This window comes from Phytophthora cinnamomi, assembly GCF_018691715.1.
Source record: "Phytophthora cinnamomi strain GKB4 chromosome Unknown Contig114, whole genome shotgun sequence".
Classification (NCBI taxonomy): Eukaryota; Oomycota; class Peronosporomycetes; order Peronosporales; family Peronosporaceae; genus Phytophthora; species Phytophthora cinnamomi.
The window spans coordinates 647,648-664,280 of record NW_027151047.1 but is presented as its reverse complement, the minus strand read 5'-3'; the positions used below and the strand labels follow the sequence as shown (position 1 = coordinate 664,280).

At 51.9% G+C, this 16,633-nt stretch overlaps 1 protein-coding gene across 1 annotated transcript; it reads right to left on the bottom strand.

Moving 5' to 3' along the window:
* Positions 1–9,254: 9,254 nt before the first annotated feature.
* On the bottom strand, positions 9,255–16,382 carry IUM83_11525 (Voltage-gated Ion Channel (VIC) Superfamily; the record flags this gene model as incomplete). The annotated part of the gene is made up of 3 exons (XM_067936096.1): positions 9,255–9,576; positions 15,865–16,045; positions 16,133–16,382. 3 exons carry the CDS (start codon positions 16,380–16,382, stop codon positions 9,255–9,257), a joined length of 753 nt encoding a protein of 250 aa, XP_067781832.1.
* Between the last annotated feature and the right edge of the window lie 251 nt (positions 16,383–16,633).

Genomic DNA, 16,633 nt, shown 5'->3' with positions numbered 1-16,633 from the left:
AGATTCTCGATATGGACCCCTTCATCAGCTTGGACGGTGTCACTTGCAGTCGTTTTGGAGCTGCGCAGAAAGGAAACAACCCGTTGTTTGTCAAGGCACGAAGTATTCACGATCTTTGGTACCCTGACGGCCTCTCTGTTAATGACTTGACTCTGGATTCTATCGAGATAGAAGTTGGTTACGATGGCGCTGTACTTCGCGAGCGCCGAATCTTGGATATGACTACAGCGTATCCAGGTCGAGCTAAAATGGCGTCCAGTGACGTCGCGGGCGCTTTCAGAAACGTACCAATTCATGCAGACCACGTCGGTCGGTTTGCCGGTGTCATTCCCGAGTTCGGAATACTCGCGATCGACCTGGCGTGGCCCTTTGTCTGGAGCGACTCACGGAGGCAGTACCGGATCGCAGGAGGTGCAATTAAACACATTTATGGCGCCAGCGCACAGGCGTGTCCAGGTCAGCCCGATGTCGCAGCAGGTACATTCGATTCTAAGGCCTGGTGTGACGATCACAATTGTATCGAACCAGATATTGGTTCTCATCTCAGTGAAGCAAACATTTGTCTTCGGCAGGCAATGGTAGCCGTACTAGGCCCTGAGCCCATGAACGAGGAGAAGTTCACAGGGTGGTTCGTGCGGGGTAAATCACTGGGGTTCATCTGGGATCTCAAAAGAAACACACTCTCAATACCTGACGACAAGATTGCCAAGGCGTCCGATAGAGTCAATTCGATGCTAGCCAGTACTTTCACCTCGCGAACACTACTCCGGAAGCTCTTGGGGAGCATTTGGCATGTGGCCGGCCCGCAAAACCGTTCTTTCATTGTCTATCGATCCGGCGAGAACATCCAAACGGGCGTGGAGAATCCGCATCCCTGCGGACGTAAAGGAGGACCTACGTTGGTTTAAGGTGATCGTGTCAATTAGCCTTCTGAACTCAGTCCCTCTCCTACGCTTCACGACTACCCAGCCCGTAGATTTCACCATTCAGATGGACGCAAGTGACTATGGAATATGTGCAATATTCCCTGCTCGCCTCGAGGTTTTGCTAGTACAGTTCACCAGTGAAGAGCGTAAGCAGATAGAGCAGTTCAAGCACTCCGTTTCGTCACACTACAGAATCAACGTCCGCGAACTGATGAGCACAGTCTTTGCCGCCTTGGTATGGGGGAAATATTGGTCGGGACCATCCACCGGCGTCGACGGTCACGTTTGCTTTAGGATCGACAACCAGTCCGCCATATCATGGAATAACCGAAGGGCCAGTAGAAATCCTCTCGCTCAGCTACTGCTGCGACTACTCAGTCTTCTCGATGTGAAGCACGGCTTTTACGCCACCGCAACCCATTTCCCAGGAGTGGAAAACGTCGCTGCGGATGCGGGCTGCCGTGTATGGCAGTCACCGCAACATGCTACAATTTTCGCTAATACTTCTGTGTCTTGGTCTCAGGTTCAAGTCCCGATAGGATCAAAGAATCTATGGCGGCTATGAGAGCTCTACTGCGCGAGGGGCCCTCACGCACACTTCACGAACTCTCTACCAGCGAGAATGGTGCCAATGGCGTCGTTGGTGCAGGATGATGCAGCTGCCGGAATGGCTTTCGCCAGATGACGCTCATAATAACGCTGCTCAACTTGGCGCCTTCGCCGTCTTCCTTTCACAGTTCGGAATGAACAAACGGCTGGTTGCCAACACGTACTCGACGATCTGCTCGAAGTTGTGTGCCGTTCGATGGTACCACAAGACTGAAGTTGGTTATGACCCAGGCGTATCGACTAGTCATGCTATTCTACTACGTGGCATCCGCCGTTTTACTGACCCAGTTGTTAAGCAGAGTCATGTCTCCGCCCCGCTCCTGCGTGCCATTGCTGCATCATTGGGCTTCTCGCGAGCGCACGACCAGTTATTGTGGGGCGGGATTCTGCTCGCCGATTTCTTTTTACTTCGACGGTCCGAGTACCTTTTGATAGGCCACAATTGTCACGGATACATTATCAAGTTCAGTGACATTAGGTTTTTCGACAACAATGGGATTCATGTACCACCTACTCAGGCTCAAGCGATCGGAATCAAACTTCACGGGGCCAAGAACAACCAGTTCGGCAGAGAAGAATGCCACTTTCACCGTGAGTCTGGGGATCCAATTTTGTGTCCGGTGAAGGCGGCTCAATGGATTCATAGCGATGCCAAAGCTTTCGGCACTACGAGGACCATGCCCGCACTCTCAACAGACTTGCGCAGAGGGATCGCAGCACACGAAGTATCCCAGGCAATCCAGACTGCCGCCAGAATGACCAGCCAAGACCCGGACCACTTTTCAACCCACTCAATTCGAGTTGGCGGCACCACCGCATTTCTAAACGCTGGCGCGGACCGACTAATTATCAAGTTGCGCGGTCGCTGGCTTTTGAGCGCACTTGAAGACTACCCGGTGCTAACAGCCCAGGGCTCCGCCCATCTGTCACGGATGGTGCTGTAAGTGGTGCCTCCAGCCCGACCCACGGTAGTTCCACTCTGGGGTGCCACCGCACCTCGCCCCGAAGAACCACACACATGCTAATTTGCCCCACACTGAGAGATTGTTGGAAATTGGATGGTTTCCTGAGCGTGTGGGACTTCACAGGGGTTTTAAGAGCAGTTAGGAAACCCTCGGATTCCCGATCAAGAGGTGGAAGTCCAGACCTAGTGTAGCTCATTCTTAGATTTTCTCTGTAGCTTACCCACCGCACCTCGCCCCGAAGAGCCACAAACATGCCAATTTGCCCCACACTGAGAGATCGTTGGAAACACACAGATGTCGTCCAGGTAGACCACGCAAAAGGCTTGGAACTTTGGTCGCCCGAGTAGATGGCGCATTAGTCTGGACCACGATCCAGGCACACCCGCAAGCCCCATGGGTGCGACCAACCTCTGATAGAGCTCACCGTTTGCTTGAAACGCGGTCAGCTCGCACGCGCGAGGTTCTAGCAGCATCTTGGGATAGCCTGATATCAAACCCAGCGTAGGGAAATACTCAGCAGCACTGAGCTTGTCAAAAATGCCGTCCGCGCGGGGCGAAGGGATCTTGGGGACCACACTTTGAGAGTTGACTTGTCGATAATCGATGACCCAGCGAATGGGTACACCTGCATCACCGCTGCGTAGCCACTTTGCGCGCGTCGGAGCTTCGCTAGTCGCCGCCACTTTCTTCGGGATCGCGAAGATATTAAACACCAGACTCCTCGATGTTGTTCTTGCCGAGCAACTCCTTAACGAACTTAGCTAATTGTTGCTCTTCGATGCGAGCATGGCGGAACGGAGATCGAGCTGAGGGTGTTGCGCCTGACTTCAGCACGATATCATGCTGAATTTCTCGTTCGGGCGGAAGCTCATTAGGAAGGGAAGATGGAAACACGTCATCGAACTCGATCAGCAGAACGACGACGACTCGTGGTGTTGGTTTCGGCAACACGCCTGACTCCAGCACCAGCCGAAAATCTTCTGGTGCTCGTGATTAGCGAGACGGTCTCGGCAAGACTGCAGTGAAACTTCGACCGGCGCTAGTAACATTTTGCTGCGACAGGGTACAGGATGAATGTGTTCGTCTGAGCCTTTCGGCCAAGTCTTGTCCTCGTCCACATCATCGTGTGGACGCGAATGCAGGTCTTGGCTGTCCGCAGGCCAAGTCAGAGTGCGAGTTGGCCAGTCAATATTCGAGTTGCTAGCTTCGAGCCAGGGACGACCGAGGATCCCGTCGTAATCGTAGTTTAGCCGCCAGAATACGAAGGGCACAGTCACGATTGAGCTGCTGCATCGCACATCGAGGTCAGCTATCGATACTGTGCGCTGCTGCGCGCGGCCATCAAACCCGCGTGCCACGGGTTTCAAAGTCTTCATTCGGGAGGTGTCAAAGCCACGACCCGACAACACTCAATGTGATGCCCCGGAGTCGGTAAGCATAGAGCATTCTCGACCTCTGATCATCACCTTCACTAGGAAAGGATATGTCGACGCCACCGCTTGGGGAGTGACCGACATTTCGGCCGTCGACATTGCAGCCATCTCAATGATGGTAGTGTCCATGGGGGCAGTAGGAGATTCGGGACTCACTACACGCTCGACAGATACTCCACTTACATCCGCCGAGCTGAGTCGTTTCCCTGCAGCTGCTGTCCACGGCTCGGTTTGCGATGAGGACACTGGCCGATGCGACGGCCACTGCCCTCGCAGTAGTAACACAGCTTTTGACGCCGGCATTGCTCCTTGGATATCGAGCGAGTGTCCACCGCGGAGACGTCCATCGGGGTTGGACCATCCGTGGCTGCACGATGCGAATTCCCGTGGTGCCTCGAGTTGTTGGGGGCCCTACTGCGGTCCGATGATTGAAAATGAGTGCATTCAAACGCCTGAGCAGCCGAGATGGCTTCAGCTAGCGTGCTGCAGCGCAGGTACATCACCTCCTTGCGTGTCTCCGACTTCAGGCCGTCACAGAACCGGTCAACTTGGTCCATTGCGCTCATGTGCCGGATTTGAGCCATGATTCGACGAAAATCACGCACAAATTCCTCGACGGAATTGTGCTGGCGGCAGGCTTTCAGCTCTGCGCGCGTACGAAATTGCTGGTCGGGAGCCACGAACTCGCGGCGTAGAGCGTTTGCAAAGGCGTCAACGTCGTTGAAGCGAATGTGGTCGATCACGACTTGGGCATGGTACCACGACGCAGCTCCCTCCCTCAGGTTGGCAGCGAGGATAGCGATCACGCGCTTCTGGCCGGAGGCGGTCGTGTAGTCGATACACTTGCCTTCCATGAATAGCTTCGCTCGGAAAATGAACCCATCGACCGACTCGGTCGGTTTCCCGTATAAGGTCGGCATGGTAACGCCTTTCTGCCAATACTCGCGAGCTGGTTGCGGAGCGGCAACATGTTGTTGCTGCAGCTGCTGTTGGTAGGCGTGCAGCTGAGCCTGGAAATCTTGGTACATCTGGGCATTCTGTTGGCTGAGACCGACACCAATACGGTCGATCGCTTGGACGAATTGGTCGAACAGATTCGAGGTAGCGCCTCCGGCTGCCGGCTGGTCTGTGCGTTCCTCCATCGTTGAGTAGACAGTAGACGGAGATAGCGATCACGTGAAGCTTGTCTACGAACAGGTTGATCGCGGAGTGGGGGGGAGGGTCCAGGAGCTTGTGAGCAGAGAGTCGACACCGAAGAAGCAGTAGATGTGTCGCACCCTCACCCACAACGAAGAAGTGCTACCAAATGGAGTGAACCACTCGCACTCGGCTTAGCAAAAGCCAGAATGAGATAGGTTGATGTTAGCTTCTAGCAACAAGTACTGATAGCTAGCTCTGAAGAGGACGTCTCTAGGGGAAGACGCAGCTAATGCAAACACGAAAGCCAGGTTGAACCTGTAGAGATGACACGAAGGCGTGACTTGGAGCGGAGCTGAACGAGGACTGGTCCACGTCTCTGGAGCAAGGTGACAGATCTTGTGGCGATCTCGGATTGGCACCACGTCGACGTGTGAAGCTCTGACGAGGCTGAAGTCGCGCCTGGCGCTTGTCCACGTAGATCCGAGACTATTACAGCATATTGCACAGTAAATGAATGCATCAGCCGAACAATGATGCAAGTCACTAGGCATGTATATAAATGCATGTGTACCCAGTCTGGTTTTGCGTGTGCTTTCAGGCTCTGCTCCCATCACCTGCCAAAAGGTTGATGCGAGCTATCCGCGGAACATAAGAAACGCGCGATGGAAACAGTACTTAAGTAAGCCCCCTAGGTAAGTCAAAGAAGTCTTAGCATTACCCATAGCATTCATAAAAGTGCCTTACCGTACATGTACACCTACGAAAATCTGTCGCTTAAAGATAATATGAGCGTTCCGTGCTTTTTTGTTTTACGTTGGCCATACACGTTGGAATTGATGGATTTTATCAGAGCTCCACATATGAGACGGCGTCAAACTCTTCGAATCGCGATTTAGGCATACCACTGCAAAGCGACGCATCTCCTCTTTCTATTGATCCCCCACTGGCTTCTTGGGACTTTGGACGTGAGTGATTATGGACGGTTGAAAAATTATCTCCCATCGGGAACAAAAAAAACTCTTTTTTATTTGTGCCTAGGGATAAAATTTAGCAGCGGATCCGGTGGTGTTTTCGGATTGCTAAAATCCGAAACGGAAGTACTTCAAAATTTAGATTATGTCCTCAATTCAGAATAGCGTCGTTGCTGTTCCTAAGTATCATTTTGAAATGACATGGACATTAGAATCACCGTGAATTGTTTCCTACTCCACTATCGCCAACTCCTTGTTAGACGTCTTGCGCTTCTTGTTCCACGTGTGAGTTGTTTCTCCCACTTCTTCCTGCTCGCGCTGGTCTCGAATTTTTCTTTGCAACCACTGTCATTGAGGCTCTGTGCTCTTGTCGCGTTTGCTTCGCCGTTTTAGCGGCATCTACTTGTTTCTTTGTCGTGGGGTGGGATCAGGCACATACTTCCGTACCGTGTAGTGCATTGTGTACACTTTTTCAGCATTGATAGGTGGTAGCGGTAGCGCAGTTAGGAAGTGTTCAAACATGCGTTCGACTTTTGAGCCTTCGGTCAACACCCCGTCGGTTTTGCGGCGTAGATCTTCTCTTCAACACCACTGCCTGGGCCCTTGCAGCATTGCACGACTCCCGACTTAGAGCTCTCCATGCTGAAAATCTGGAATTGCTGCACTCCGGACAGGTTCTTGTACAGCTCAGGGACTAGCGGCTTGTAGTGTAGGAAGAAGTCATCTCCGCGCGAGATGTGAACAGTCACAGTAGACACTTCATACTCCGCCACAGCGGCGCCAACCTGGCCATCGTCCACAGATCCTTGCACCTGACGTGCTTACGAATGTGACCGAAACCACTATCGCATGAATTAATTGTGTAACCCTTCACGAAACATTTGTGGTCCACTCTCTCAAATAGCCCCATCTGCACCTGAGCCAGCAGGAACTTAATCACGAGGTTGTTTTTGTTCTGGCCAGAACAATCGTCCGCGTAGACGATCCATTCCTTCTTCGCCGATGGTAGAATGGTCGTCGGAATGAAGTGTTGCATCATCGACTTGATTTGGTCGGTACCTTTGCCGCGCTGACGGTCTCGTCATAAACGTAGTTGGTCTGCATGCCGCCGTTCTCGTAGTAGATACCGAACGCGTTCACATTGATAATCCAGCAGAAGTACCATTGAGATGGCGTAAATGACACGGATGGGACCGTCAAATTTTGCGAACAATCCATGACGATGACTGTTGTGTCACTGCTGGTGTTACCGCTGGCTGCGGCCGTCTTGTCAGCCTCGTACTTATTACTACATTGTGCCAGGCAATGCAAATTGTTATCTGTCTCCTCATAGTTAATCCACAGTAAATCAAAATGTTGTTGCTATCCTTACCTCATAAGCCGCGCCGATTCTGTGTGGCGACCCATCTATCCCGTCTCCTCGGCAGTGAGTCGGTCCTCCTTTCATGCGCGATTGATAGATGACGCACAGATCGCATACGTTCGAACACGCAGTTCGAATACGAATTGTCGGACAGTTTAGGTTCAACAGCTTCCGCATGGCATATCGCGCAGGTCCACGTACACGGAGGCATATCAGCTCGACGTAAGTGTGTATCTCGTCATAGATCACGTTCCATGTAAAATTGGCCGGCAACAGGGTGTAGTTCTCACGGCTGTAGTATTTGTCGAGTTTGCTGTCTTTCGTCATCTGAAGGCGGATACGCACTGGAACAACCTCGCCAAATTCACCGGTAAAGTTTTGGGACAACTTGACAAGCCACACAACGTCAACCTTGGCTGTATACTTGAATCTTCGTCCGAGCTGGGATCCGGCTCATCACTCTCGCCTTCGTCGCAGTCGTTCTCCGACTTGTTGCTGCGGGTCTGTGTGACGAGGCCCTGCGGTGTTCTTGCCCAGAACAGTTATAGGCCTCCTTCGCCGACCACAAGCTTCAGGCGTCGGGGTGGCACAGGGTGTGTGTTGTTGTCCAGTACACGCTGTTGGTCAGGCGCACGATGAGTATCCCTTTGGTAGCGGTTCTGTTCACCAGGGGTTAGTATCGACACCGTGGATTTAGACAGCTACGCAGGGCTAACGCTAAGACAATCCAATTCAAATAGAGTTATACACGTTATACAGTCACACAAAAACTTCTTGCCCTCTATTCTTTCTCAAGGCCCAGGGCTAAGGCCAAATTCAAGTCAACTGGTCCAAATCCAAGACACTTGATCAATCTTGGGGACGCGCACCACCTCTCAGAGAGAGGAAAACAAGTTACCCTGTCGCCAACTTCTTCAGTTCGACACAGTCCCGATAAACCGCAAATATACAACCAAAGACGGTATGCAGTCCGCCCATATACAGATATGAAATAGATAAGGTCACTTCCAGGCCGAAGAAATAGATCGCTTATCTCATATACTTTGCGTTTTGTCGTGGAGAACGTCTTGCCGGACCGTGAAAGAAGCATCTGCGGCCTTGAAAGTAAAACGAACTCTGTTTGGGTTAAGGGTCAGATGCAAACAAGATCCTCCCTAAGCGACTCTTCGGCAGCTGCGATGTTTCGGCGGAATGCTGGTCTGGGTTTAAAGTGGTCGCCAGACTGGGTACATCGTTGGACTTGTGGGGTGCAACTTGAATCTTGGTGAGTACCATAGTGAGAGCAAGCGTTTCTGATTTTGGATCCCCAAGCAACCTCTAGGCGAGGTTGTACATGGTATGGCGGGCTGCAAGTCTTGGGACGCGAATTTTAGGATTCGGTGTTCCAGGAGAACAACGGGTAATACGAGAAGTGCCTCTGTTCCCAAGTTGTAATCGGGAGTCGATTCCAGCCTTACTCAGATATTATAAGAAGGATTGCTCACGTTCCAATGCACTTCTTGGAACGGGATCGGCTTAGCCCACATTGATCTATCTTCAGGGGTTCAGCGTTCAACCACAGATCATGCCCTTGTAATTTGTAAGGGTCCATAATCATGAAAATCGTTTTAGAACTCTGGACGTACAAGTCACAGAATCTAGAAAAGCACCATAATTCTGGTACTACTTTGTCCGCACTCAAAAATAGGTATTCCACAATTCATCAGGTCCCACATTATGGGTGATTTCCGAATTTGAGCCTCACCACCCCAATTTTGGGATTGACACAGCGTCACATCTGGAGAGTCATGTTAGTGTCTTGCGCGAGCTGTATATCCTCTGCATGTGTAGCATCAGTAACAACCTCGCTAGGAGGCAACGGGATCAGTACCAGAGGACACGACAGAGGCGGCTCTGCGGATCCGAACGCTGCACACAGCGGAGGCGAGGTTAGCGGCGCCGTGCTTGATGGCGCACTGGCACGAGGTGCCGCACTTGGCGGCGATGTGGTTGGCGGTGCAGCATGGTGTGGTGCAGCGCACGGCGACCTCGTGCTTGGCTGCTCTGAACTTAAAAGCACAGTGTCCAGCGGCCCAGAGCTTGGCAGATCCGTGCTTGGTAAAGCAGCGGTTGATGGAGCTGTGCTTGGTGGTGCAGGGTTCGGCGCGACGGTGCTTGGTGGCGCGGGGTCTAGTGCGCGGAGGACGAGAGCATGTCAGAGGTTGGTATTGCAAACGGTAGGTTGTAGACTGAGGCAGGAAGCTCGCTTTAGTGACGGCTTGGATTTTCAAAACACAAAGTGGCCGATTCTCGAAACTTCGTTTAAGTTCGAAAAACAATCGCCAACTTTACGCGCGATTGTCTCGATAACTCTAAAAGGCGCATTAGTAATCCTCCCTACTAACCTTCATTGTTGTGGCTCTTTACGTAGTCCACCCGTGCGGGATGTGATGCAGTCACGCACAATTGGAGCGAGGATCGCCGAAATAAAATGCGCATGGTTCGGGAACGCACATCGGTCTTCGCTTTTGGAAACGCAACCGCGCACCGAAAAGTGCTTCATGCACACGGACAGTCGACCTTGTCAAGAGAGAGCATTGAGGACATCCAACAGCGTCTTTCTTGTTGGATAGGCTGTTTCGACTCGTCGCACGACAGGGCCACGGACTGGAGAAGCCGCTCGTACTACGCGGGTTGGTCGCTTCGTCAGTGCTGCCAGTCTTTCGGACTCTATGACGTACATAACGCTCTGGAGTTGGGGTCTTGTAGCGACAGACGCATGCGAGTATCGGTCCGTTGTGGTCCCTTGACGAGCATCTGCCTCAGCGGCTGTGCGTTAATCTTCGAACAGGCGATCAAACCAGAATGTGAGAGTACCTACGTCCTGGGGACACCATCCACTGAAACTGCGCAGCTCCTCGACAAACTCCCGAGTATTGCCAATTAGTCAACAAGTGAGTAGGTCGAAGAATTTTTTCGCGAAGACGAGCAGGACGGTCAGCGCATTTGATACATCGTCCAGGGACTGAGGTTTTCGAGCTTTTGGCATAGTGACAGTAGCCGAGAAATTGTTGAGATTCACGGATCCATCTGCATACCATGCTCTTCGATCAGCAAAAGTAAAACGCCAGAAATGCATGATGGAAAGTTCCCATGCTCCAAACTGAACGTCGTACGCCCGAGTAATAATGGCCGGGTGCGGTTTGAGCCTCGCGGACCGGGAGGAGATCATAATGTCAACAACAGCAGAGGGTTCCTTACCTGTGTATTGCGGCGCGGTAATTGTGATGAAGTTGGTCCAAATTCCTTGGTCTCAACCCATCAACGAATGTCAGCGACCCCCCTCGGTCCCAGAATCGAGTGATGTGAGACATTACAAGTACGTTTGGAAACTGGCTCGATAGTGTGCGACATAGTGTGCACCGGCAGGGCGACCTCCCAGTTAGGTCTCCGGATTCCAGAACTGAGCGACGAGGCGGTGAGCTTGCGCGTGAGCGCTACAGGCACGCTGTTGTGATGCGGTGACGTTCTGGAAGCCAACATGGTGTGTGGAGGCTGTGCGTACAACCTTGGATCCCAGAGTGTGATGGCGATCCCAGAGTACGATAGTGTGATGAAGGCCTTGTACTCCGGGAAAACTAGCTAGCTTGCGGTGGAGCCACGGCGTCCTGGGAGAGTGTTTTGTGTTTTGTGTGCTGGAGTGTCTGCAAGTACTTTCGGATCCCAGGGTTGCATGACGATCTCAGGGTTGGCTTAGCTTGGTCGCCCGGATCTCGGATTCCAGCATAGGCATGAACACACTTCGACGGATTCCAGGTCAGCTTGGTCGATCCCAGAGTTACGTGGTGATCCCAGTTTTGTCGCACACATCCCAGCATGGACCCTCAGATCTCGGAGTGTTGTGTGGGTCTGAACATGGCTTGGCGGATCCCAAATCAGCGTGGTTGATCCCAGCTGTGAGTGCCCGATCCCAGATCGCCATGCACCTATGCGACATGAATTGGGTCGATGTCTCGGATCCCAGTGTCGATGGTCGATCCCGGGAAGCGATTTCCGAGTTCCAGGTCTCGTGGTGTGGGCCACTCCAACTTGGTGGAGGTTTCGTGTGAATGGTATCTTTGCCGAAGGAACGGTCTGCGCAATCACTCCCAGTCGAAAGGCCAATGTGGGTACAACTCAGGTGAGGCGAACCCGGCAAGATTCGATGACCTCACTACGGCCAGCCTATCAGGTCGCCGGATCTGGGTGACGGTGCTTAGCGCTTAACTCATGTCCTGGCTTTTGACCAATCCTGGGATGATGAGACGCTCGTCAGGATGAGACGCCTAGGTTGCCCCGGCTTTCGGCCAATCCGGGGATGGGTTGAACATTACTTTTGACCAATCCCGGGATTGATGGGAAGAGCCGGGATAGGATGCGCAGTCAGTCACTTCATTTTGTAGCTATTTGATGCGGAGCGGCGCGTTGGCGCCGGTAGGTCTCCGTTTGCGTGTATTAATTATATCAAAGTTCGATTTGCCCCCAATGACGTAAGAGAGTACTGCGGATTCGCAAAGGGCTCAAGCGGCACAACGACCATGCGCGCGCCGGTGTAAATACCCACTCCAAATAAATTCAAGTTCGTCAATTAAGTTATTTTCGAGTTGATTTCGTTATTGGCTTGGTTGACGTGCGCCCCCACTCATCGGTTGACTGGATTCGGTTGGGTTGCTGGTGGTGCTTCATATTTCGGGTCGAAGGTGATCGCCTCTGAGGTTTCGGCAAAGCAGCGCCTCGTGATAGTGGTTCGCGAGCGTTGCTGGGAAATCCGTGTGGCTTAGATCCCCAGGATAGTGGTTCCTGGTCCCACTTTTGTTTCGCCCAAGTCGGCGTGGTGTGCGGTTGCCCCCAGAATGCAGATGCAGAGCTCTGGGACTGGCAGACCCATCCCGGGTCAACCTTCTCTGGCTCCTTCGGATCAAGGAGCGAGTGCAGATCCCGTCCGCGGTTTCCAGTCGGAACTGCCCGGAGGAAGTGGACTGACTGAATCGACTCGAAGCCGGAGTCGCGGGGAAAGTGGAGTCTGTTAAGACCCGAGTCCAGGGACTGGGAAGAAGTGGACAAGAGTTTGTGTGGAGAGTGAAGTTTGTGTATATTAAAGGGGAAAACCCGGGGGCATTTCGGGTTCGAGCGAACATGTGCAAACTGGGATCTACTGGGCCAGGGCTAAGCTTCGCACCACTATTTCGTCGGTAAAATGTGAGACGGCGTCGAAAGCTCCGCCAATAACGCCACGGACACTGGGTGTGATGCGGTGGTTGCCGTCGACGAAGTATACGTGTGCCACACCCCACCGTAGATTCCCGGTTACGGCGTTTATCCAACGGAGAGTGTCGGTTGGGTTTGGGTGCAGGCGAGTCGGTAGACAACCTGCGAGCAGGCGTGGAATGGATCGGGACCCGCGATGGCCTACGCCCCTAAGTTGGTCTAGAATCGCGGTGTGCTGCTCGGTTGATTCTTCTTAATCGCGACCTCTACCGTTATTTTTTATAGAACTAAGCATCTGTTGGTGGCAGCAAAAGAACTGGTTTTCGGAGCACGAGGAATGGGGTCAGCGAATGATCAACTTCTAGAGGGGAACGAGCCGCCTGAACCACCGGCACCTTCGAACTCTCTCAACCAACAAACCAGGGCGTCCGCAATTTATCCGTTCGGCCGTAGCTGTAGCGTAGAAGCAGTCACTTTACGATTTACCTCGCTGAAGATAAGCCCCAACTGACTCTACGCCTGTCAACCGTTCCCAAGCCATTCTGAAATGGTAGTAAGCCCACGCCATGTTCTTCTGATGCCCGAAGGCGTATACGACCTATCGAGGGTTCCAACACCATGATATGATACAATTGCTACCGTGTCAGGAGGGACGGCAAGTGTAGAATTTCTCTCGCCTCCGCAGGCAACCGTTCATGTCACCGCTGCGATTATCCCTCTGTGCCACGTTCGGAGTGACGAGTATGAAGCAGGCGCTCCGGGTGAATGGCTACGGAAAGCAGCGGTTGGTGTCTCCAACGGTCACTATGTGATCGGGCAAGTAGTCGGGTATAACAACGACAGTGGCGCAATTCGTAGCCTCGCCGGCGAATTTTGCTCCCCGGTACGCAACCTCGTGGAGGTGGAGCCGGTCCTATGCTTTCTTACGAGTAAAATACAGCTACAAATCGACGGCACGACTATCTCCTGGGCGTCGATGAACGCGTACAACTGCTACAGATTGAACACAAAGACAACAAATTTTGTGACACCTTGCAAATATCGTGAGCCAATCATGTAGGTCAAATTTCTAAAAGCTTGATTACACTATGTAATACAATTCAATTTTGTCTAATTTGATTGACTGGTGCAGTTTGTGTGTGTGTGGGGGTAGTAAAGTATACTTAACAAAAAACCAAGGGTGTCAGGCCTTTCTGTCCAAATCTGTACCACTGGTGGTTCCCTCGGTGTATGAACCAGCATACCACTTGTTGTATCACGACTATTCGAAATGTGGTCGGTACATTTTGTGTGATTGGAACGGCATTCCTGGAATCAAATCCAAGAAACGTGTCATTCGACGAAAGCGAGAGTCTAAGAAGGTTACCTTCTACGGTCGGTTCTTGTGTAAGCCCCACCAGGACTACAAAGGAGGAAAAAAGGCTTGGATTCTCAACTTCTACGACGCTACGGATAATTTTACTGTTCTATATCATACCAACATTGCACAATAATATTATTCCTACTAACAGCACATGTATACAAACTAACTTCTGTATTAAGTTGTACCATGACGACTATAAAGATCAAATCGTCCCCGTGGACCGCAATTTAGCCACTGTGCGCAATTGAGACGAATGGGATGGCGAGACCAACGCCCCCGTCGTTAAATTCAAGCGTTTCACCAGCCTGTAGATGTACCAAGGGTCCTGCGTCCAATTCTCCACCCGCGTCCAAGACTTGTAGTTCTAACCCGACCATTCTCGAATGCTCTTTCCGTACTGGCGCACTTGATGGTGCTTGTATTTCAACCATCTACTCTCAGACTTCTCTCTCGTTACTTTAAATTAAAATCCACTATTTTCGCTGTAGTCGACGACCTGATACTCTCCCGGAGCAAGTGGTCCGGGTAGCCTATGCAAATTCACGGGTTGTTGGTCCTCCATTTTTAAAGCATTTTAATTTCCCTAAAGTCTTAGGGATTATTTTATCCTTGGACAGTGAGAAAGTAAACGTAGTCGCGTGGTTCGAGAGCACAACATTGCTGCAGCTTGCATTTTCTATTGAAATCTACTCCGTTTGCGTTGTAGATATCCATGCCCTCTTCGAGAATGGGGTGTAATTGCCGCTAAAAATCCGAGAACGAGGTCATCACTCTGTTGAACCAAATGAATCTTGGAAAGCAGTACAATATGTCCCAGGCATGTTTCTGCTGGTTATTAGTTATAAGCCTTCATCCGTTTAGAAACCCGCTCGTCAATAGTAATCCGGGTACTATTTGGTGAAATCCATTAGTTCCCATGCATCAGCCCAACCTTCTCGAGAAGGATGTCTGTCTTGCACTTTTCGTAGATCCGAAGACGAAGTTGAGCGACACCCTGCTCTGCTAGTTCTAGGCGGACACAATTTGGTCGCAGCAGCGCTTCGCCGGCGGTGTCGACAAATTGAAACCACACTCGCTTCATCGTTTCACGGATGAAAAATGGTTTGGTTTGGATAGAAAGTGACCGGACTCACAGCAAAAAAGCATGTATCAAGTCATGGCGCCAATTCTTTTTTTTTCTCAGAGAAGCAGTGACGGTTCGAGTCGCAACACTATACGCGAACTAGAAGTCGTCTACCCATGCCTGCATGACTGACCCCCTTCCACTTGGAGCTCGAGCATTTCTGTCGCGACTTCGGTCGCGGTCGCTGTGTCCTGACCGTTCCCGATCGCTGTTCCCTGATCTTTCTCGGTCACTACAGCCAGATCTGTCGCGATCGTTGCTCGACTCGCGCTTTGACTCCCGCTCAAACTTTCGGTCACGGTCGCGATCACGTCCACGCTCTCGATCACGGTGGCGGTCGCGACTGCGTTTTTCTCCCGTTGGAGAGGGTGGTGATGCTGGAGGAGACCGATTCTTACTTCGACTGCTGGATCTCCTGTTGTCTCTCGCAAGAGGAGACGGCGATCTCTGCTCGCTTTTCGGCGGTAGTCGGTCCGACGGTGAATACTCAGCCTTTCCGCTGTCCCGTTTTGATTTTGAAGAAGCCGTGGAGCTCATAGAAGAAGACGAGGACGAGTCAAAGGAATCGTGGCCAGGTTGGCGCTCTTCTGCTTCCGAGTTGTCTCGATTTTTCTTCTTTTTGCTGCTAGACTGACGAGGTAGCGTTGGTGCTGCTGGTTGAGGGGGTTGCTGTGGCGTCTCGACGCGAAGTGCCGCTGCTGCTGTAGAAGCTTTTGCGGCGGCTGAAGCTGTAGCCGCGGCGTACGCAATTTTGTCCTTCTCATAATCGATGAGCTTCTTGCGATAACCCTCTAGACTGGTCACCCAGCACGCCGTGCTCGCTTTGCTCTCCCCGCAAAGGAAAAAATTTCGCGTTCGACTCTCGACCTGAAAGTGCGTGTCGTCGAACTGCACCACGGCAGTGATATCATCCAGGTAGATGGAGCCTTCATGGGTAACAAAACAGCACAAAGGTGAGTGGATCACCGAACGAGCTTGAGACTAAAATGGGATGCAAGTCCAGCGTGACGTACTTCGTGGTGCACTCGAGCGATTGTCCGCGTAACCAAACTCGCGACGTCTTGGGTCCACAAAGAACCAGCGTTTGTTCCAGTTGCCCGCGAGACTCCTGGTCTTGCGCTTGAGTTTCTTGAGGTAGCCCTCGATCTCGGGTGGGATCGGAGGCGTCGGCTGGAGCGTTAGGTCCCCCATTCGCATCATGATGTACCGATGGTAGTCACGTCGGTCTCCGAAGCAGTTGAGGCCAAGCTCAAGTCGGTCCAAGGCCCAAATCGAGAGTGAGAACCGCGCGGTGGTCGCTAACGTGCACGTGCCAGTGTTTTTCGTCTAATTGCAGCGGGTGTTGCGGATGAAGTCTTATCGACGCTAAAAATGCTGGACGCAAGAGCGCTCGCAAAAATACGCGCACGGAATTCCTGCGCGTGTCAAGTCCTGTTCGCTCGGTCTCACATGGGCAGAGACCCAAAAAATCGATTTTGTTCAAGGAGACTAAATTCTACGAATGGTGGTTTTGG